We start from the raw sequence: 22,475 nt of genomic DNA on the forward strand, positions 1-22,475 counted from the left end.
ACAGGGCCATACATTCGACCGGTCCTGACATACGCCGGGCCCGCATGGTACGCCGGGGACGTCTAAAACAACAAGGAAGAAGCTGGAAGCTTTTCCAGCACAAGACGGTCCGGCTCCTGAACGGACTCACCGTGGTTTCGTCAGGAACTCTGTCATCATGGCGGTCCACAGGGCTTCCTACTGTGGAGGAGTGTGTCAGGAACGCAGCAGTCCACCTGTACGCAGCAGCTGCAGAATCTCAGTGGCCAAATCATCAGGGAATGGTCGACCAAAGAAGGGCCGCGGGCCAGGAAAATCCCAAAACCAAGAATGCTACTACAGATCCTCCGTAGCAACAACAACATCAATCATGTAAATACTTACCTTTTAACAATGTAAACCACATGAGACCTGTATGTATACAAAACAAAAAATTGTAGAAAACACTGAGCTTACCATAACAGATTGTAAACAATAAATACCAAAATGAACTGACCCGACTGTAAATTGCCTCCGGTGGACTTACGAGCGGTCTTGACTTGGTACGTGCCATATCGTCAGCTGGTCTAGCCGAAATGAAGTGATTGAAAACGATGGCGATGGCGACGGGATGACGGGGAGTCCTTGTCCCCTCAGAAGGCAGCTTCTGTGCTGATTGCACAATGGCTGCTGGTCAGCGGTGGCGTCTTATGTTCTGTAACTCAGAAACACTTTTGCGCCTGTGGGCTACTATATACATAGTATATGCATCTTAAAACTAATTCTTAATACTATTATACTATACTATACTATACTATATTTTTTTTTTTTTTTTTTTTTTTTTTTATTTACAATTTGGTCAGTAAATTCTATAAATTTATTATTATCTACATACAGGTCAGCAATTTCTATATTAAATATTAAATAAATCATAAACACTTATTTGTATTTACAATCTGGTCACTATTTTCTACAATTATTATTATTTACAATACAGGTCAGTAATTTCTGTAACTTATTATTTATTTTTACAATTGGTCGGTGGTTTGTTTATAGTCGGTGTGGTGGTCATGTAGTGTGCTTCTATTGTTGTTTTTAATGGTGGGATCGTGTAGCAGTATCAACTTCGGGTTCTTACTTGTGAGTGATTGAAAATTTCAAGTCCAATTTACTATATACGGGCCGGCACGAAGCTGAGAACGACTGTGATTGGTCGCCGCGCTACCGGCCAATCACAGAGCGGCCAGAGTTGACAAAACTACCGAGAACGGGCGATTTTATCAGACATCAGCAAGGCATTCGACAGGGTATTGGCACGCAGGTCCTGAATTTTCAAGCTGGCACGCAGTCCCTCTCCCCAAGAAGCTAAGACAACTGTTAAGATCTTATCTGCAAGACCGGCACTTCGCAAGTTAGCGGTCGGGCCCGTCAATATCCAGCAACAGGCAGATCACCGCTGGTGTGCACAGGGCTCAGTCCTAGGACCAATCCTGTACCTGTGGTACACCAAACGATATCCCTGTCACCCCAGGGGTCTCAGTCGCTCTCTACGCAGACGACGCGCTCCTTCTATACCAAAATCGAAGATAGTCCAAGCCTCCTGCAGACGCATCCAGAGCCAACTGGATCTCCTAGCGCCCTGGATGCGAAAATGGAGGATGAAGGCCAACACAGAACAAATGTGCGGCAATTCTGCTTCACCAGGAAGAGGTGGGGCCATGTCGCAACAGAACACTCCTACTTCTGGAAGGCCAACGTATCGCGTGGACAAAGAGGCTGAGATACCTGGGGATGACCCTAAGCAGGACACCGAACACCACCACTCCAGCTGCAGAAGACCGACTGCAGAAAGCCAAGGCCGCACGCAGAAGCCTTCTCCCACTACTGCGGACCAGCCACGCCGAGTAAGTCGAACAGGGATGGGAAAGGCCCTCCCACTCACGCACCAAGCTGCTGCTGTACAGGGCCATCATTCGACCGGTCCTGACATACGCCGGCCGGGCCCGCATGGTACGCCGGGACGTCTAAAACAACAAGGAAGAAGCTGGAAGCTTTTCAGCACAAGACGGTCCGGCCTCCTGACGGACTCACCGTGGTTCGTCCAGGAACTCTGTCATCATGCGGTCCACAGGGCTTCCTACTGTGGAGGAGTGTGTCAGGAACGCAGCAGTCCACCTGTACGCAGCAGCTGCAGAATCTCAGTGGCCACACATTCAGGAATGGTCGACCAGAGAAGGGCCGCGGGCCAGGGAAAATCCCAAAACCAAGAAAGCTACTACAGGATCCCTCCGTAGCAACAACAACATAATCATGTAAATACTTACCTTTAACAATGTAAACCACAGAATTGTATGTATAAACAAAAATTGTAGAAAACACTGAGCTTACCATAACAGATTGTAAACAATAAATACCCAAATGAACTGACCCGACTGTAAATTGCCTCCGGTGGACTTACGACGAGCGGTCTGCTTGGTACGTGCCATATCGTCAGCTGGTCTAGCCGAAATGAGTGATTGAAAACGATGGCGATGGCGACGGGATGACGGGGAGTCCTTGTCCCAGTCCCCTCAGAAGGCAGCTTCTGTGCTGATTGCACAATGCTGCTGGTCAGCGGTGGCGTCTTTTGTTATCTGTAACTCAGAAACACTTTTGCGCCTGTGGGCTATTTTTATATACATAGTATATGCATCTTAAAACTAATTCTTAATACTATTATACTATACTATACTATACTATTTTTTTTTTTTTTTTTTTTTTTTTTTTTTTTTTTTTATTTACAATTTGGTCAGTAAATTCTATTAATTTATTATTATCTACATACAGGTCAGCAATTTCTATACTTATTTGTATTTACAATCTGGTCACTATTTTCTACAATTATTATTATTTACAATACAGTCAGTAATTTCTGTAACTTATTATTATTTACAATTGGTCGGTGGTTTGTTTATAGTCGGTGTGGTGGTCTGTAGTGTGCTTCTATTGTTTTTATGGTGGATCGTGTAGCAGTATCAACTTCGGGTTTCTTACTTTATTTGGGTGGGCTTCTTCCCTGGTTGCCCACTCCCTGATGTGGGGCCACTCTGATTCCTCGGCTGCTGTGTACAGGCGGTGAGCATCATTCCTGACATATTCCTCCACAGTAGGGAGACCTGTGGTCCGCATAATGACTGAGTTCCTGACGAACCATGGTGTGTCCGTCAGGAGTCTGATCGTCTTGTGCTGGAAGGATTCCAGCTTTCTCCTCGATGTCATTGACGCTCCAGCGTACCATGCGGGGGCGGCGTATGTCAGGACTGGTCGGATGATCGTCCTATACAACAGCAGCTTAGTTGTTGTGGAGATGGCAGCAGACGGTCGCAGTAGTGGCATTATGGCTCCTCTGGCGCTCTTGGCTTTTTGGAGTCGGTCTTCGGCTGCCGGTGTCGTTGTCAGTGTTCTGGTCATTTTCATCCCCAGATATCTCATTGACGATGTCCACGCAAGACGTGTACCTTCCATTTTCAGACTGTTATGGAGGACGTTGCCAAGCCTCTTCTTTTTTGAAAAGCAAATAGCTTCGCACTTATCTGCATTGGCTTTGATCCTCCATTTTTTCATCCAGGGTGCTAGTAGGTCTAGCTGTCTCTGGATGGGTCTTGTAGAATACAGTGCATTCTTCGATGTCGAGTAGAAAAGTGCATCGTCTGCGTAGAGAGCGCTTGAGACTCCGGGGGCTAGTGGGATGTCGTTGGTGTACCACAGATATAGGATTGGCCCTAGTACAGAGCCTTGTGGTACACCAGCGGCGATGTTTCTGGCGGTGGACATTGTCCCGCCAACAGAAACCCTGAATTTCCGGTCCATCAGGTAAGATTTTATTATTTGCCGGATGAGTCGGGGGAGAGGGCTGTGGGCCAGCTTGTAGTTGAGGCCGGCGTGCCACACTCGGTCGAATGCCTTGCTGACATCCACCGAGACAGCTGTGGTCACTCGGCCCAGGTTGGCATTATTGGCAATATCTGACATCACCCTGGTTAATTGGAGTGTGGTGGAGTGGCCACGGCGGAAACCGTACTGGTCCTCCCTCAGTGCCAGATAAAAATCCTCGGGAAATCGTGCCAATATGAGTCTCTCGAGTACTTTTGAGAGGGCTGGTAGTAGGGAGATTGGTCTGTAGCTTCCTGGAAGTGTCAGATTTTTCCCTGATTTTGGTAGCATTATTATTTTGGCTATCCTCCACGGTGATGGGAAGTGATGAAGTCGCAGGCAGCTGTTTAGGAGTAAGGTGAGCCATGTGACCACCCAAGGTGGTAGTCTTCGCAGTGCTGGTGGTCCCAATGTGTCCAGACCCGGGGCTTTCCTGGGCTTTAGTCCGGCCAGGGCTCTGGATACCTCCTGCTCTGTGATGGGTGGCACCTCCTCCTCGTCGCTGTCCTCCGTCTCCATCTCCATACGTGCGTCCTCCTCCAGGTAGATTTCCACCGTAGATGTGTGTTCAGGGTCACTGATGTCGGGGTGGGGGGAAAACTGAGACTCCATGCAGTCCGCAAAAACTTCAGCTTTTTCGAGTGTGGAGTAGACCATCCCGTGCTGACCGAGAATCGGCCTCTCCAGCCGTTTGTCAGCTTTGAGGGCTTTGGCCAAGCGCCACACTGACCCATCCTCAGGGTTAATGGTTGCGAGATAGTCACTCCAACTCTTGTTGCTGTGGTTCTGCAGGAGCCTCTTAACTTTCTCAGCCTGCCTGTTGAAAGCTGTCTTGTCTCCAGGATACCGTGTCCTCTGCCAGATTTTCCTTAGCCGCCTCCTTGTGTTCACTTCCTCCTGCAGGTGCTGGGGAAGTCGGTGGCGGTAGTCCGATTGCTGTACTTCGGGTCTTAGTGAATTGGATACGGCATCCTGGAGGCAAGCGTGTAGTTCCTCCACTTGATGGTCGAGATTAGCCGCAGAGTCTGGAGCAGTGACTTGGCGTGGGCGGTCTGCCAGGTACGTGAAGTACTTGCTCCAGTTTACTGTCGGCTTTTTTCCTGGAGGGTAGCGGTGTGTTGTAGGCCGGTCGAGAGTTATGATGACCGGCAGGTGGTCAGAGGTGAGGTCGCAGGCGACTCCAACCGTTACTGGCATTGTTATGGCGCTGTGTAGGGCTATGTCTAGTATGTCTGGCCGGTGATTCACTACCCTGGGGTAGCGGGTCGGTTCCCCGGGCACACTAATTTCAACATGTGGCATCCGCCTCAGGTGTTGCCTAAGTTGTCTGCCAGCTGAGTTGGTAGCTGCACAGCCCCATGCCGTGTGTTTTGCATTGAAGTCGCCTGCTATTAGGGCTGGGTAGTTGGGGCGTAATAATTGGGCTAGTTCATCTGGGTTTATTGGCGCTGTGGCACTGCAGTATATGGAGGAAAGTTCTATTTCTGGGCCACCAAAAGAAACAGCTACTGTCGTGTGTTCGGTCGACATGCCACGATTTTCAATTAATCTGTGTGGCACTCGGCGGTGTACAAGCACCGCGGTGCCTCCCGATGAGCGGCCTGGTTGCCGTTGTGGGCGGTCAGTCCTGTATACCGCGTAATTTGGGGCCGAGAATGGTATCCTCGGTGACAGGTGTGTCTCCTGCAGTAGGGCCACGTCGATGTCACATTCGGCCAGGAACTGGATGAGCTCAGCGCGCTTGTGTCTGAGTCCATCGCAGTTCCAAGATACCAGACGCGGGCATCTAGCCATGTCGGGAGCCAAGGAGAGAGGCCAGCGACTGTAGAGTCCGTGTTACGGTCGTCAGCTGCTCGAGAATTACACTGAGCAGTGCCGACATTTCCTCCTGGTCAAAGTGGTGGTGGCCTTGAAAATGGCCGTTTTGCCGCTCCTCGCTAGTAGTCCGGGGCCGGTGTTGCCTAGCTGCTGGCGGGGCGTTGGTGTCCGCTGGGCGGGTGGGCTGCGCTGGCTTGCGCGGCTCCTCTTCTTTCCTCGGCTGCTGTGCGGTCCGCTGGGGATAAGCCGGGGCTCTGACTGCTTCTGCCCATGTCCTCGGCCCGGTCGTCCTGTTGGCGGGATTCCTCGGAAGACGCCGCCTCCTCCTGCTCTCCTTCTCCGTCTCCGAGTGTTCTTCCTCGCCGTGGTCGTCGGTCCGCTGCTCGCCGTCAAGTGATGGCTTCAGGGGCGCAGGGTCGCTAAGCTGGGCGTTGGCGGTGGGGGGGGGTGGCTGGCGCTGGTTGGTCGCTGCTCTCGTCCAATGGCGGGGGGGCTGAGCACGTGGCGGCTGACCACGTGGCGGCTGACCGCGTGGCGGCTGAGCTCGTAGCGGCAGGGCGCGTGGCGGCTGGGCGATCGATGCGCTGTGACTGGGCTGCGCGGCCGGCCAGTGGGAGCGCGCCGCGCGCGGCTTCGGACAAAGGCTGTCCTTTCACCGGCTGCCGGCGCGCGGCGATGCCCGAGACTGGCCCCTTCTTCTCGGCCAGATATTTTTGGCAGCCCCGGTAATTTGCGTTGTGCGGTCCTCCGCAATTACAGCACAGGCCACGCTCGCCACGTGGCTTGTCACATGCTATAACTTTGTGGGGGCCTCCACAACGCACACATATGGCTGGTCTACCACAATTTCCAGACCCGTGGCCAAACTGTTGGCAATTATGGCACTGGATTGGGCCTGCGGGCTTTTTATATGGTCTTATATTAATCCCTACATAAAACAACTTATTTACACTATACACTTCAGGAATTGGCCTACTAGAGTCGGGGAGAATATTTACAACCCATAATCTGGTTTCCCCTCTCCTGGTTTTAAGTTTGAACACTTCACCGACCGCAAATTGTAGGTCGGTGAGTGCATCATAGAGTTCAATGTCAGTTATATCTAGCGGGAGTCCATCTATAACAATTTTTGTAGGCCTAGTGCCTGGCAAAGACCTTGTGTAGAACGGTATCTCGTTTGTACACAAGTAACTTTGAATACATCTAAAATTGTCCACTGTACTTGTGTTAACGATGTACTTACTCGCACGGCAGACTGCGTGGAAGTCTCCATTTGTTATTTTGTGCAGCTCCGCTGCGTGGCTGTGCCATCCCTGGAAGGCGTCAATGGTCAGCGGCGGGATACGTGGTCGCTGCGTAGGCTGTGTGTCCACAATATCCATTGATGCGGCACTGCAGGGCCTGGAGTCGGGTGGAGAAGCGGTGTTTTCACGTCTCCGCTTGTTGCCACGTGGTCGGTCGGGGGTCGGGGGCTGAAGCGAGTCCGCGGCAGTGTCCTCCATTGTTATACAATGGGTCGCACAAAAACAGCACTATACACAATTTCACTTGATTTTATAAATAGACTGTTTGAAAATATAAATAAATAGATAGATAGTTAACACTTCAAGCTGGTATTAGGTCCACGGCAGTGTCCTCCATTGTTATAACAAGGCCGGCACAAACATAGAACAATGACATTAAAGTTATGAAAATAGAAAATAAATAAAACACTACAAATAACACTTGTCCACGTGATACTTAATTATTTAAAACTACATTTACACTAAAAGCACTATATACATTTACTTTTAACAAGCACATTTTAACAGTAAAACGGACAACAGCGTACCCACGCTAACTAAACAAAATGGCGATATTGCCAGAGAAGCGACTGGCGTGACTTCCCCTGGCAACTGGATCAATAAAATGTGAGTGAGTGTTTGAAAAGGCAGGCAGGCAGCGGGTAGGCCGGGACTCTTGTCCCTTCTCTAGTAGCTTCTCTGTAACAAACAGAATGACTACTGGTCGTAGTACGTCCAGCCCCAAGAGGGGCTATTTTGCGTTGGGTCGTGGGGAATTGTTAGGTGTGTGGATTTATTATTATGTAGGAGAGGAGTGGTGTAGTAGTGTAGGTCGTGGTGTTAAGTGGAAAGTCGTTGTGGTGTAGTCTATTTATTTTTCTATGGTGGGTCGTCTAAAATTACTTTGAGCTGTGGTATTTTCCATGGGTGGACGGCTTCCCTGGTTGCCCACTCACGGATGTGCTCCCACTCTGATTCGGCTGCTGCTGCGTACATGGCTCTCGCCTGGCCAGTGATAAAGTCATGCAGGCTGGTTAGTCCTGCAGACCGTAGGACGACCGTGTTTCTGACGAACCATGGTGTGTTCGTCAGTTGGCGGATTGTCCTGTTCTGGAAGGCTTCTATTGCCTTCCTGGTCGTCTTGGAGGTGTGTGGGTACCAGGCGGGAGCCGCGTAAGTCACGATGGGGCGGACTATCGTCTTGTACAGCAGTAGCTTGGTGTTGATGGGAAGTCCGGAGTGAGGTCGCAGTAGTGCCGACAGCCCTTGGCGGGCGGCCATTCCTAGGCGGATCCTCCCTTTGGCGGCAAGTCCAGTCGTGAGAGTCCTGTTGAGGACGACTCCCAAGTATTTGATGGACTTGGTCCACCTTAGTTGGTCCCCCTGCAGGTGAATTTTCTCTCGCTGGACTGGATACTGGGGGTGTTTTGTGAAGCAGATTGCCTCGGTCTTCTGGGTGTTTATCCTGACTTTCCACTTCCTCAGCCAGGGGTCGAGTTGTTCCATTTGCCTTCTCATGTAGGCACATGATAGGCGGATGGTGGCCGACTTACTGTAGAACAGTGCGTCGTCAGCATAGAGGGCGAGAGACATCCTGGGAATGACTGGGATGTCATTAGTGTACCACAGGTACAGCACTGGACCCAGTACAGATCCCTGTGGCACGCCCGCGGTGATGGGCCGAGAAGACGACGCGGCCTGCTCTACTGCAACAGAGAAGGTTCTGTCGGCCAGGTAGGACTGGAGTAGTCGGAACAGGCTTCGAGGAAGTGGACTGTGGGCCAACTTGTAGAGGAGCCCTTGATGCCAGACGCGGTCGAAGGCCTTGCTGACATCCAGGGAGACTGCAGTGGTGACCAGTCCTTGGTTGTGCGAGTCAGTGAGGTCCGAGAACACTCTAGTCAGTTGGAGGGTGGTGGAGTGACCCCGTCGGAAGCCGTACTGCTCCTTCCGGATTCCCGAGTGGAAATCCTCGGGGAAGCGGGCCAGAATGAGTCGCTCTAGGATCTTTGACAGGGAAGGAAGGAGGGAGATTGGGCGGTAGCTGTCAGGTAGGGTGAGGTTCTTGAGAGGCTTTGGGAGTAGGATAAGTTTTGCCTGTTTCCAGGGTTTGGGGAAGTATTTGAGTCGGAGGCAGGAGTTGAAGAGGGAGGTTATCCATGTTACGACCCATTCTGGCAGTCTTCTGAGGGCTGGGGTGCCCAGTCGGTCTGCTCCCGGGGCCTTCTTCGGGCGGAGTCTGGCGAGGGCGCCGGCAACTTCAGCCTCGGTGATGGGGGGCAGTTCGTCCGGTTCCAGCGAGTCTTCTTGGTCGGTGGCTTCCAGGAAGCCCTCCACTGCACTAGAGTGTTCTGGGTCGTCGATGTCGTGGTTGGGGGAGAACTGAGCCTCCATGGTGTCGGCGAAGACTTCAGCTTTCTCCTCCGCAGAGTAGACCAGACCGCTCTGTCCTTGGATGGGACAGACAGTCCTCTTATCGCCTCTGAGGGTTCGGGCGATCCGCCAGATGGAGCCGTCGTCTGTGTTAAGAGTGTCAACAAACTCCCTCCAGCGGCTCTCTCCATGTTGTTGTAGTAAGTTAAAGACCCTCTGCGATTGGCGATTAAAGGCTGCCCTGTCCCCAGTATACCTTGTCCTCTGCCATCTCCGTCTGAGTTGCCGTCTCAGCCGGATCTCGTCCATGAGATGACTCGGGAGGTTGCGGCGGCAGTCCGGTCGGTCGGTGGCTGGTCTTGCTGAGCGATCCATGGCTTCCTGCAGGCAGGAGTGTAGTTTGGAGACTCCAGCGTCCAGTTCAGTGTCAGTTGTGGGAGGTCGGGGAGAGAGTGGTCTGTCGGCCAGATAATTATAGTATCTGGTCAAATCCACGGTCTGTCTCTTCCTTGGGGGCAGAAGTCGGTCAAAGTAGTCAGTCAGGTGAATAGTAATTGGGAGGTGGTCAGAAGATAGGTCCTGAACAGCGGAGACGTCGAGTGAGGCGGGAAGATTACAGTGAAGTGCAAAGTCTAGTATGTCCGGGCGGTGTTGTTGTGGGCCGGGGAAGTGAGTGGCTTCCACCGGTGCAGTCAGGGAGACGTGGGGGCGGGTGTCCAGGAAGTTAAGTAGTTCGCGGCCAGCGCAGTTGTTGGCGACACAACCCCAGGATGTGTGCTTGGCGTTGAAGTCGCCGGCTACAACTGCTGGGCAGCCCGGTCGAAGAAGTAGGTCGAGCTCTGCGAGGTCGAGTCGTGTTCTCGGCGGGCTGTACACTGAAGACAGTTCCATCTCTGGTCCTCCGAAGCAGGCCGCGATCGAAGTAACCTCCGTGGACAATCCCGGGCGTGGGACAAGTCGGTGAGGGACTCGGCGGTGAACTAGTATGGCTGTTCCACCAGCCGGGCGGTGATGTAGGGGGTGGGGTGGTCTGTCTGTTCTGTAGATGAAGTAGTTGGGGATTGTGAATGGTGTCTGCGGTGTGAGGTGAGTCTCCTGCAGCAAGGCGATGTCGGTGTCGAATTCGCCTAGGAACTGCAGAAGCTCGTGCCGCTTCCCTCGGAGGCCGTTGCAGTTCCAGGAGACAATCCTGGGCTTCCTATCCATGGGAGACTGCGTTGCTGGAGACGGCCTGGGAGGTCAGCATGCCCGCCAGGGATTGGAGCATCTGCACCACCGCAGTAAGCTGGTCGATTACCTTGACGAGCAAGGTATTTACGTCTGGGCGTTGGTAGTCAGGGGCAGCGGGGCTCACTTGGTGGGGCCGAGTGGAGTTTCCAGGGTGGCCTTTAAATTGGCCTTTTTCCCTGTGCCCAGAATTGTAGACAGGCGGGGGCCGCTGCCTGATGTCAGGCTCACAAGCTGGTGGTGTCGGCCGTGGAAGTTTCACGAGTCCGGGCTGGTCGAAGTCATCGGCAGTCGTCCGGTCGGCTCCGTCCCTAGTGACTTCTGCCCAGGACCGGGCGGTCGTGGCCCGGTTGGCTGGGTTGCGAGGCGGCCGGTGTTTTCGCCTGGGCGCCGACTCGGAGAAATCTTCCTCGGCGGGTGGGCAGGCAGCTGGGCAGGTAGGCAGGCAGGCAGCTGGGCAGGTAGGCAGGCAGGCAGGTAGGCAGGTCGGCTCCGGCTCCTGGGGCGGCTGGCGTTGGAATGACTGGGCGGCTCGGCGGCAGTCACCTCCCTCGGCTCGCGCGGGGGAGGGGGAGCGCGGCGCTGGTTGGCTGCCGCGCTGCGCCAATGAGAGGCGCGCGCTCGGGTGGCCTTTAGAAAGGCCTCGGGCGGGACGCTGTGTATTTTGCCCGATTCTCGGGCTATTTTGGGCTTTGAGGCGTTTAAATGCCTCACAACCCTTATAGTTAGCATTATGGGACTTGCCACAATTACAGCAGGTCCCCTTCTCACCGGCCGGTTTTTGGCACATTGCCGCGGTATGTGGCCCGCCGCATCGCATGCAGCGCAATTCTCTGCCGCAGTTGTCACTGCCGTGGCCGAAGTGCTGGCAGCGGTGACATTGTATTGGCCCGGGAGGTTTCCTGTACGGTTTTATTTCCACCTTCACGTACAGGAGTGAAGCTAGTTTATAAATGTCTGTTGGGATATTTGTCGATTCTATATCACGGTCACTGTCTGGCTGGAGTGTTACCACCCATAGCCTAGTCTCTCCTCTGCTCGTTTTGAGCTTAAAAACATCGCCCACGGCAAAATTTTTCTCAACAAGGGCATCTGAGATTAGTTCTGGGGTGGTAAATGGCGGTAGGCCTGATATAGTTACTTTCAGGGGTCGAGTGCCCGGTAGTGACCGGGTGAAAAAATTTACTTTGTTGTTTAACAAATAATTTTGGATGATACGAAAATTGTCAATTGATGACGTCTTGACAATAATTTCGCCCTTTGTACTGCGAGCGTTTAGATCTCCTTTAACAAGTTGGTGAATTGCAGCCGCGTGTGAGTACCAACTTGGGGTGAAATCGATGTAGATAGGGGGAATGTGGGGCAATTGTACGGGAGGGATATCCATTGCTGATACTGAAGAGGCATTAGACAGGCTGCTCTCGGGCCTAGAAACCGCGGGGGAATTACAATTAGCTGGCCTCATGCGCTTAGGCGGCCGGAGCGGTGAGGGCGAGGGGGGGGAGGGTGGCAGGGCGTTTCCCGCCATAATTTCGCCGTTAACAATGGCTAAAGTCCTTAATAATATTAATAAAGTCTAATATCTAAAATATAAAGTCACAAATAATATAGTCTAAGTCACATAATACTCACATAGCACAATCACAGTTCACAAAACACTTAAACAATACACAACACATTTGAACACATTTGAAAATAACGGTCACTTTATACTACAAAGAAAAACAAGATGGCTAAATCGCCAGGAAAACAACTGGCGTGGCTTCTCCTGGCAACTAACAAACAACACTGAGATGATGATGAGTGAGTGATGAGTGTTTGAAAATGGCGATGGCGACGGGATGACGGGGAGTCCTTGTCCCCTCAGAAGGCAGCTTCTGTGCTGATTGCACAATGGCTGCTGGTCAGCGGTGGCGTCTTATGTTCTGTAACTCAGAAACACTTTTGCGCCTGTGGGCTATTATATACATAGTATATGCATCTTAAAACTAATTCTTAATACTATTATACTATACTATACTATACTATACTATTTTTTTTTTTATTTACAATTTGGTCAGTAAATTCTATAATTTATTATTATCTACATACAGGTCAGCAATTTCTATACTTATTTGTATTTACAATTTGGTCACTATTTTCTACAATTATTATTATTTACAATACAGGTCAGTAATTTCTGTAACTTATTATTATTTACAATTGGTCGGTGGTTTGTTTATAGTCGGTGTGGTGGTCTGTAGTGTGCTTCTATTGTTTTTATGGTGGATCGTGTAGCAGTATCAACTTCGGGTTTCTTACTTTATTTGGGTGGGCTTCTTCCCTGGTTGCCCACTCCCTGATGTGGGGCCACTCTGATTCCTCGGCTGCTGTGTACAGGCGGTGAGCATCATTCCTGACATATTCCTCCACAGTAGGGAGACCTGTGGTCCGCATAATGACTGAGTTCCTGACGAACCATGGTGTGTGCGTCAGGAGTCTGATCGTCTTGTGCTGGAAGGATTCCAGCTTTCTCCTCGATGTCATTGACGCTCCAGCGTACCATGCGGGGGCGGCGTATGTCAGGACTGGTCGGATGATCGTCCTATACAACAGCAGCTTAGTTGTTGTGGAGATGGCAGCAGACGGTCGCAGTAGTGGCACTATGGCTCCTCTGGCGCTCTTGGCTTTTTGGAGTCGGTCTTCGGCTGCCGGTGTCGTTGTCAGTGTTCTGGTCATTTTCATCCCCAGATATCTCATTGACGATGTCCACGCAAGACGTGTACCTTCCATTTTCAGACTGTTATGGAGGACGTTGCCAAGCCTCTTCTTTTTTGAAAAGCAAATAGCTTCGCACTTATCTGCATTGGCTTTGATCCTCCATTTTTTCATCCAGGGTGCTAGTAGGTCTAGCTGTCTCTGGATGGGTCTTGTAGAATACAGTGCATTCTTCGATGTCGAGTAGAAAAGTGCATCGTCTGCGTAGAGAGCGCTTGAGACTCCGGGGGCTAGTGGGATGTCGTTGGTGTACCACAGATATAGGATTGGCCCTAGTACAGAGCCTTGTGGTACACCAGCGGCGATGTTTCTGGCGGTGGACATTGTCCCGCCAACAGAAACCCTGAATTTCCGGTCCATCAGGTAAGATTTTATTATTTGCCGGATGAGTCGGGGGAGAGGGCTGTGGGCCAGCTTGTAGTTGAGGCCGGCGTGCCACACTCGGTCGAATGCCTTGCTGACATCCACCGAGACAGCTGTGGTCACTCGGCCCAGGTTGGCATTATTGGCAATATCTGACATCACCCTGGTTAATTGGAGTGTGGTGGAGTGGCCACGGCGGAAACCGTACTGGTCCTCCCTCAGTGCCAGATAAAAATCCTCGGGAAATCGTGCCAATATGAGTCTCTCGAGTACTTTTGAGAGGGCTGGTAGTAGGGAGATTGGTCTGTAGCTTCCTGGAAGTGTCAGATTTTTCCCTGATTTTGGTAGCATTATTATTTTGGCTATCCTCCACGGTGATGGGAAGTGATGAAGTCGCAGGCAGCTGTTTAGGAGTAAGGTGAGCCATGTGACCACCCAAGGTGGTAGTCTTCGCAGTGCTGGTGGTCCCAATGTGTCCAGACCCGGGGCTTTCCTGGGCTTTAGTCCGGCCAGGGCTCTGGATACCTCCTGCTCTGTGATGGGTGGCACCTCCTCCTCGTCGCTGTCCTCCGTCTCCATCTCCATACGTGCGTCCTCCTCCAGGTAGATTTCCACCGTAGATGTGTGTTCAGGGTCACTGATGTCGGGGTGGGGGGAAAACTGAGACTCCATGCAGTCCGCAAAAACTTCAGCTTTTTCGAGTGTGGAGTAGACCATCCCGTGCTGACCGAGAATCGGCCTCTCCAGCCGTTTGTCAGCTTTGAGGGCTTTGGCCAAGCGCCACACTGACCCATCCTCAGGGTTAATGGTTGCGAGATAGTCACTCCAACTCTTGTTGCTGTGGTTCTGCAAGAGCCTCTTAACTTTCTCAGCCTGCCTGTTGAAAGCTGTCTTGTCTCCAGGATACCGTGTCCTCTGCCAGATTTTCCTTAGCCGCCTCCTTGTGTTCACTTCCTCCTGCAGGTGCTGGGGAAGTCGGTGGCGGTAGTCCGATTGCTGTACTTCGGGTCTTAGTGAATTGGATACGGCATCCTGGAGGCAAGCGTGCAGTTCCTCTACTTGATGGTCGAGATTAGCCGCAGAGTCTGGAGCAGTGACTTGGCGTGGGCGGTCTGCCAGGTACGTGAAGTACTTGCTCCAGTTTACTGTCGGCTTTTTTCCTGGAGGGTAGCGGTGTGTTGTAGGCCGGTCGAGAGTTATGATGACCGGCAGGTGGTCAGAGGTGAGGTCGCAGGCGACTCCAACCGTTACTGGCATTGTTATGGCGCTGTGTAGGGCTATGTCTAGTATGTCTGGCCGGTGATTTACAACCCTGGGGTAGCGGGTCGGTTCCCCGGGCACACTAATTTCAACATGTGGCATCCGCCTCAGGTGTTGCCTAAGTTGTCTGCCAGCTGAGTTGGTAGCTGCACAGCCCCATGCCGTGTGTTTTGCATTGAAGTCGCCTGCTATTACGGCTGGGTAGTTGGGGCGTAATAATTGGGCTAGTTCATCTGGGTTTATTGGCGCTGCGGCACTGCAGTATATGGAGGAAAGTTCTATTTCTGGGCCACCAAAAGAAACAGCTACTGTCGTGTGTTCGGTCGACATGCCACGGTTTTCAATTAATCTGTGTGGCACTCGGCGGTGTACAAGCACCGCGGTGCCTCCCGATGAGCGGCCTGGTTGCCGTTGTGGGCGGTCAGTCCTGTATACCGCGTAATTTGGGGCCGAGAATGGTATCCTCGGTGACAGGTGTGTCTCCTGCAGTAGGGCCACGTCGATGTTACATTCGGCCAGGAACTGGATGAGCTCAGCGCGCTTGTGTCTGAGTCCATCGCAGTTCCAAGATACCAGACGCGGGCATCTAGCCATGTCGGGAGCCAAGGAGAGAGGCCAGCGACTGTAGAGTTTGTGTGACAGTGGTCAGTTGCTGCAGGATGACACCGAGCAGGGCGGTGATTTCTTCTTGTCGGCCGCTGTGGTCTGCAGGAAAGTGGCCTTGAATTTGGCACTCCTCTGGTAGCCTGGGTCTCCGTGGTTCGGCGGTCGGCGGGTCGGTGTTGTTCCCTGGGCGGGCGGGCTGCTCAGTCCGGGCTTGCTCGGTGTCGGCTGAGCGGGCGGGCTGCCTGGTCCGCGGATACTCAGGGGCAGTTGGGCGAGCGGGCTTCTTGGCAGACTTCTCCGGGCGGGCTGAGGTTTTGGCCACTTCGGCCCAGGTCCTCGGTCCATTCCCCCTGTTGGCGGGGTTTCTTGGTGGTCGGCGTCTTCTCCTTTCTTCCTTCTCCGCTTCCTCCTCCTCTTCTCGATGTTCCCCGTCCTGCTGCTCGCCGTCGAATGAGGGCTCCTGGGGTGCGCGGCCCCTGAGGTCGGTGTTGGTGGCTGGGGGGGTGGTGGGCTCTAGTTGGTCCACTTGCTCGACCAATGGCAGGGCGGCTGAGCACGTGGTGGCAGGGCGCGAGGCGGCTGTGCGCGTGCCGCGCTGTGGTTGGGCCCCGCGCTCGGCCAATGGGAGCGCGGCGCGCGCAGCGGCGGACAAAGGCTGCCCTTCTACCGGCCGCCGGCGCTGGGCAATGCCCGAGCCTGGACCCTTCTTTTCGGCCAGGTATTTTTGGCAGCCCCGGTAATTCGCGTTATGCGGCCCTCCGCAGTTACAGCACAAGCCACGCTCGCCACGTGGTTTGTCACATGTTACAACTTTGTGGGGGCCTCCACAACGCACACATACGGCTGGTCTACCACAATTTCCAGACCCGATTTTATCATCTGTTTCTAACGCCACTGCAACAGCAACATGACCGGTCGAGGCAAAGGTGGTAAGGGGCTGGGAAAGGGAGGCGCCAAGCGTCACAGGAAAGTGCTCCGTGACAACATCCAGGGCATCACCAAGCCCGCAATCCGTCGTCTGGCTCGCCGCGGCGGTGTCAAGCGTATCTCGGGCCTCATCTACGAGGAGACCCGCGGAGTGCTCAAGGTGTTTCTGGAGAACGTGATCCGTGACGCGGTCACATACACCGAGCACGCCAAGAGGAAGACGGTCACCGCCATGGACGTCGTGTACGCGCTCAAACGCCAGGGCCGCACACTGTACGGTTTCGGAGGTTAAGCTGAGCTGCCGCCTGTTCCGCGCGCAACATCGCCCCACAAAAGGCCTTTTTAAAGGCCACCAAACATATCTCGTTTTTCACGTTTCTCTTCGGCAATGCCATTGATGACACATCACCGCTGTATATTATCCGTATTTGTCGAGTTTTACAAGTGACTATACCATTTTATATTAGTGTTATAATTTTTTTTTTTTTTTCTTTATGTCACTCTTATATTAGACCTACCAATCATTCAAATACAAAATTTCTTTAATTTTTATTTGTTTAAAAATCTTTTCTTTTTTTTTTTTACACTTTTTAAGGCCAGATCAAAACCGTATTTAATTTAAAGCCATTCACTATCACTCTTATCTGCCGTTTCACTTACCTGACGACTGTCGACAGTATCATTATCAATATAGTATACGATTTACAAGATTATTCATTGTTATTCCTAATAAGCTCTATCGTTTTTACGTTTCTCTTCGGCGTAGACAATGCCAATGCACACCGCTGTTTGTTCTCAATTTTATTTAGTATTGAAACATGTCATACTAGGTTTTCAATTGTTTTTTTTTGTTACTCTTATTTTCCTAATAAAAGAAATTTCTTAAATTTTTATTTGTTTACAAATCTTTAGTTTATTTCACTTTTTAAGGCCAGATCATAACCTTATGTTATTTAACCAAGTAACTATCGCTCGTTATCAATATACAACATACAAGATTATTCATTATATATTCTCTATTTCCTTAGGCACAACAGAACCTAGCTTGCCAATTAATAACTCAGATCACGCGATGCTTGCCCGCTGCGCAGCGCTTCGCGCTGCTTGCTCTTTTAGAAAAAAAATTTACTCGAGCTTGCAAACTCCAAGCCCAGACCAAGCGGTCCGCGTTTATCACTACCGATAAATCATATTCTGTATTCCTATTGGTCGATTCTTGGCGATTTCTTCATTGCGCATGTGCGTGGAGATAGAATATATACGGTGAACTGTTAAGACGCTTATATAGGTAGGAGGTGGCCAAACTCGTGATTCGTCGGTTAAAAGTGACCAACCAGAGTCGAGAAGATTTCCCGCCTTTCAATTGACAATGAATTTTGACCGTTTTAATCGGACGATCCTTGTTCGAAATGAAACTTATTTACTTAATTCACGTCGAGTATTGATAATGAGTTGAAGAATTATTTGAAAATACAGACTAATACCGATATATTCAGTACACATTCCGGCCAATTATTTTAATAATTTTGGAACGTAGTGATTAACCAATGAAATCGTTTAGAGTAAATAAAATAAACGTGTTGACAATCGTACTACAGACGAAATCGAGTATATTCATAACCGAGTATGTGTTCTAAATCCGATCTATACATTATGTTTATAGTTTCGTAATATCATAATATGTGTTAATCAATGTTTGGCTAGTACTGTTATTGTTATTTTGGCCTCTATGGATATCGCCCGGTATTAGCAATTTATAGAAAAGAGCTTCATTTTTGAATAGTTACTCCGATTACTCTGTACTGCCTTTGTAATTTTCTATTAAAATAGAGACAATTATTTTAACATTATCAAGTGACGTAACTGCCAAATGTACAATGATCGTATCTCAAACCAATCCACATTGTTTTATTCAGTGTAAACACTTTTAATAATAATTTTATTTTAATCCTTTCTTTTTATAATACTATTTAGATTCGATATGAAACAGAGTTGGAAAAGTATGTTCATTCAGTACAGACGACTATTTCCGTATTGTTTGAAATTTAAAGTAATTGAAACGAAAATGCAACGTGAATAATTTAAATCGTAATAAGAATAAACGTATAGGAGAAAAACGCACTGTTTTCCCGAATTAATGTAGTGGTTTTAAATAATAATTACAATAAACGATGTTCAATAGGATTCACGCCCAGCGTATATACATCGTACCGAGCACTGGTTGAAACTGAATACAATTATAACTTTCGCACTGTACATAGATGTTACGCTTAAACAGTATTTAACAACGAATATCTTCAATATTGGCGCGTTTTTTTTTTCTCACTTATTTACCGAAATACTAGAAATACTTATATATCAACAAATTCTACAATTTTTATGAAATTTGCTGAGTTAATTAGCTATTATTATTAGTCTACTATATTCTTATTGTTTAGTTCAACGGTCGAGCATATACCTTCGGTCGTGATGCCGTCAAGTAAAACTGAAGTTTATTTACCTAAATCATCACTAGTTTTTGTTTACGCTTTTTTTTTTACGACGAATATTGTTTAGTTGTATCACTTGTATATCGATGTAAGTAAATAGATTAGTGCACTAATAAATTCTCTGACGGCATTCAATCAAGCTCGATCGTTACAGTCGTTGATAATATTTTAATCTTGATAATGAAAATAATATTTAATTTCACTCCTATCTAGAAAAAAAAAACTTTATAGACAATAATCGTAACTCACGCGTTTATCATTACGGCATGTTGTGATATCTTGCACAGCTAAGCGTTATAAAAAACTAGGCGTATCGCAACACTCACTGTGTGTAAATTGGACATAATTTTTTTTTTTACTTAAACACTATATTCCCACTCGGATTTATAGATTAAAACAATCCTTTAGTACGTATTAGCCGTACAGACTTGACGGGCCCATTTCTCTGACCGGTATGTAGAGTACACACAGTCACGGTACTTGTGTCAACAGGGCCTCACTTTATCGCGTTTCACCGTCGTGTCGGTTAGATCCTGTGCTCCGCTCAAGGGATCAGACCCAAGCGTGCCGAACTCATCCAGTTCCTCACCGAGTACGACATCGATGTTGCCCTCCTCCAGGAAACACACCTTTCCCCGAGATATAACTTCACCGCTCCGAACTACGCGGTTTACAGGACGGACCGCCCACAGCAGCAGCGACGCCGCCCCTCGGGTGGCACGGCCGTACTAGTGCACCGCCGTGTTCCGCACCGAGCTGTAAACTGCGCAGAGGCAACAACGGAAGTTACTACCGTTGCAGTATCCTTCGGAGGGCCTGAAATCACACTATCCTCAATATACTGTAAAAACGATGCTCCAATTGAACAGGCTGATTTAAACAGACTACTAAGGCCCAACGGTACTGCTCTCATAGCCGGCGATTTTAACGCAAAAAACACGGCGTGGGGCTGCACGGCCACCAACACTGCAGGGATACGACTACGGCAGCAGCTCAGAGGAATGCCACACGTGATGATGAGCGTGCCAGAAGAGCCGACCCGCTACCCCAGGGTGGAGAACCATCGGCCGGACATCCTGGACTTCGCCATGCACTGCGGCATACCAGCAGCAGTGACGGTAGGTGTCGTCACGGACCTGAGCTCGGACCACTTGCCAGTCATGATATACCTAAACCGACCTGGAACTTACCGGTATCCCCCAGGTAAGAGGTCACAGGTCAACTGGGCCAGATATCACACTTTCCTGGCAGACCGCCCACGTCCAGTAGTCGTCCCAGACTCCAAGGCCGACCTCAACAGACAAGTAGGAGAACTTCAATCCTGCCTACAGGACGCCATGACCAACTGCCTCAAGCCAACCTCACCCGTGGCTGACCACCGCCGCCGACTTCCTCAACACCTGCAAGAAGAAGTCCAACTGCGGAGACGGCTGAGGAAGACCTGGCAGAGAACGCGTTTTCCTGGGGACAAAGCCGCCTTCAACAGACAGACAGAAAGAGTTAAGCAACTCCTGCAGGACCATAGCGCACAAAGGTGGAAAACTTATCTTGAGACAATAAGTCCGGAGGATGGGTCTGCATGGCGGCTAGCCAAAGCTCTGAAAACGGCAAAAAAGCTCGAGCAGCCCATCCTAGGAACGCAAGGACTAGTCTACTCCACACAAGATAAGGCCGAAGCCTTTGCCGACTGCATGGAGTTGCAATTCTCCCCCCACCCAAACATCAGTGACCCCGGGCACACCGATATGGTCGATGCCTACCTGGAAGCAGAAGCCCGTGAAGAAGAAGAGGACAGCGATGAAGAGGAAGTGGAACCCATTACAGAGCAGGAAGTCTCTCGGGCCCTGGCCAAGCTGAAACCGAGGAAGGCACCAGGACCAGATGACTTGGGCCCACCTGCTTTGAAAAAGCTACCACCATGGGTCATCACGTGGCTCACTGTCCTCTTCAACAGCTGCTTGCGATTTCGCCACTTCCCACCCCAGTGGAAGCAGGCGAAAATAATCATGCTCCCAAAAGCCCATAAGAACTTAACGCTCCCAGGTAGCTATCGACCAATATCACTACTCCCAGCCCTCTCCAAACTACTAGAGCGACTCGTGCTGGTGCGGTTTCCGGAAGACTTCTTCCTAGCTCTGAGGGAGGAGCAGTATGGCTTCCGCCGAGGCCACTCGACAACCCTCCAGTTAACAAGAGTCACCACGGAGATTGCAGACAATGCCAACCTCGGTCGAGTGACCACTGCTGTCTCAATAGACATCAGCAAGGCATTCGACAGGGTTTGGCACGCAGGTCTGAATTTCAAGCTGGCACGCAGTCCTCTCCCCAAGAAGCTAAGACAACTGTTAAGATCTTATCTGCAAGACCGGCACTTCGCAGTAGCGGTCGGCCCGTCAATATCCAGCAACAGGCAGATCACCGCTGGTGTGCCACAGGGCTCAGTCCTAGGACCAATCCTGTACCTGTGGTACACCAACGATATCCCTGTCACCCCAGGGGTCTCAGTCGCTCTCTACGCAGACGACGCGCTCTTCTATACCAAATCGAAGATAGTCCAAGCCTCCTGCAGACGCATCCAGAGCCAACTGGATCTCCTAGCGCCCTGGATGCGAAAATGGAGGATGAAGGCCAACACAGACAAATGTGCGGCAATCTGCTTCACCAGGAAGAGGTGGGGCCATGTCGCACAGAACACTCTACTTCTGGAAGGCCAACGTATCGCGTGGACAAAGAGGCTGAGATACCTGGGGATGACCCTAAGCAGGACACCGACCACCACTCCAGCTGCAGAAGACCGACTGCAGAAAGCCAAGGCCGCACGCAGAAGCCTTCTCCCACTACTGCGACCAGCCGCCGCCCTCCCACTCACCACCAAGCTGCTGCTGTACAGGGCCATCATTCGACCGGTCCTGACATACGCCGGGCCCGCATGGTACGCCGGGACGTCTAAAACAACAAGGAAGAAGCTGGAAGCTTTTCAGCACAAGACGGTCCGGCTCCTGACGGACTCACCGTGGTTCGTCAGGAACTCTGTCATCATGCGGTCCACAGGGCTTCCTACTGTGGAGGAGTGTGTCAGGAACGCAGCAGTCCGCCTGTACGCAGCAGCTGCAGAATCTCAGTGGCCACACATCAGGGAATGGTCGACCAGAGAAGGGCCGCGGGCCAGGAAAATCCCAAAACCAAGAATGCTACTACAGGATCCTCCGTAGCAACAACAACATAATCATGTAAATACTTACCTTTAACAATGTAAACCACAGACCTGTATGTATAAACAAAAATTGTAGAAAACACTGAGCTTACCATAACAGATTGTAAACAATAAATACCAAATGAACTGACCCGACTGTAAATAATAATCAAAAAAAAAAAAAAAAAATGACCAGTTTGTAAATAAAAATAGCATAGTAAAATAGTTTTAAGATTAGCTTTAAGTGTATATATACTCGTGTATATCCTGACTATTAAAACAACAAATAAACTGACCTGACTGTAAACA

General features: G+C 50.4%; 1 protein-coding gene across 1 annotated transcript; it reads left to right on the forward strand.

The window, feature by feature from the left end:
• Positions 1 to 16,448: 16,448 nt before the first annotated feature.
• On the forward strand, positions 16,449 to 16,837 carry LOC124370279 (histone H4). Its single transcript, XM_046828566.1, has one exon. It carries the CDS (start codon positions 16,465 to 16,467, stop codon positions 16,774 to 16,776), a length of 312 nt encoding a protein of 103 aa, XP_046684522.1. The 5' UTR covers positions 16,449 to 16,464; the 3' UTR covers positions 16,777 to 16,837.
• The last annotated feature ends 5,638 nt before the right edge of the window (positions 16,838 to 22,475 follow it).

This window comes from Homalodisca vitripennis, unplaced genomic scaffold (genome assembly GCF_021130785.1).
Source record: "Homalodisca vitripennis isolate AUS2020 unplaced genomic scaffold, UT_GWSS_2.1 ScUCBcl_61;HRSCAF=875, whole genome shotgun sequence".
Classification (NCBI taxonomy): domain Eukaryota; kingdom Metazoa; phylum Arthropoda; class Insecta; order Hemiptera; family Cicadellidae; genus Homalodisca; species Homalodisca vitripennis.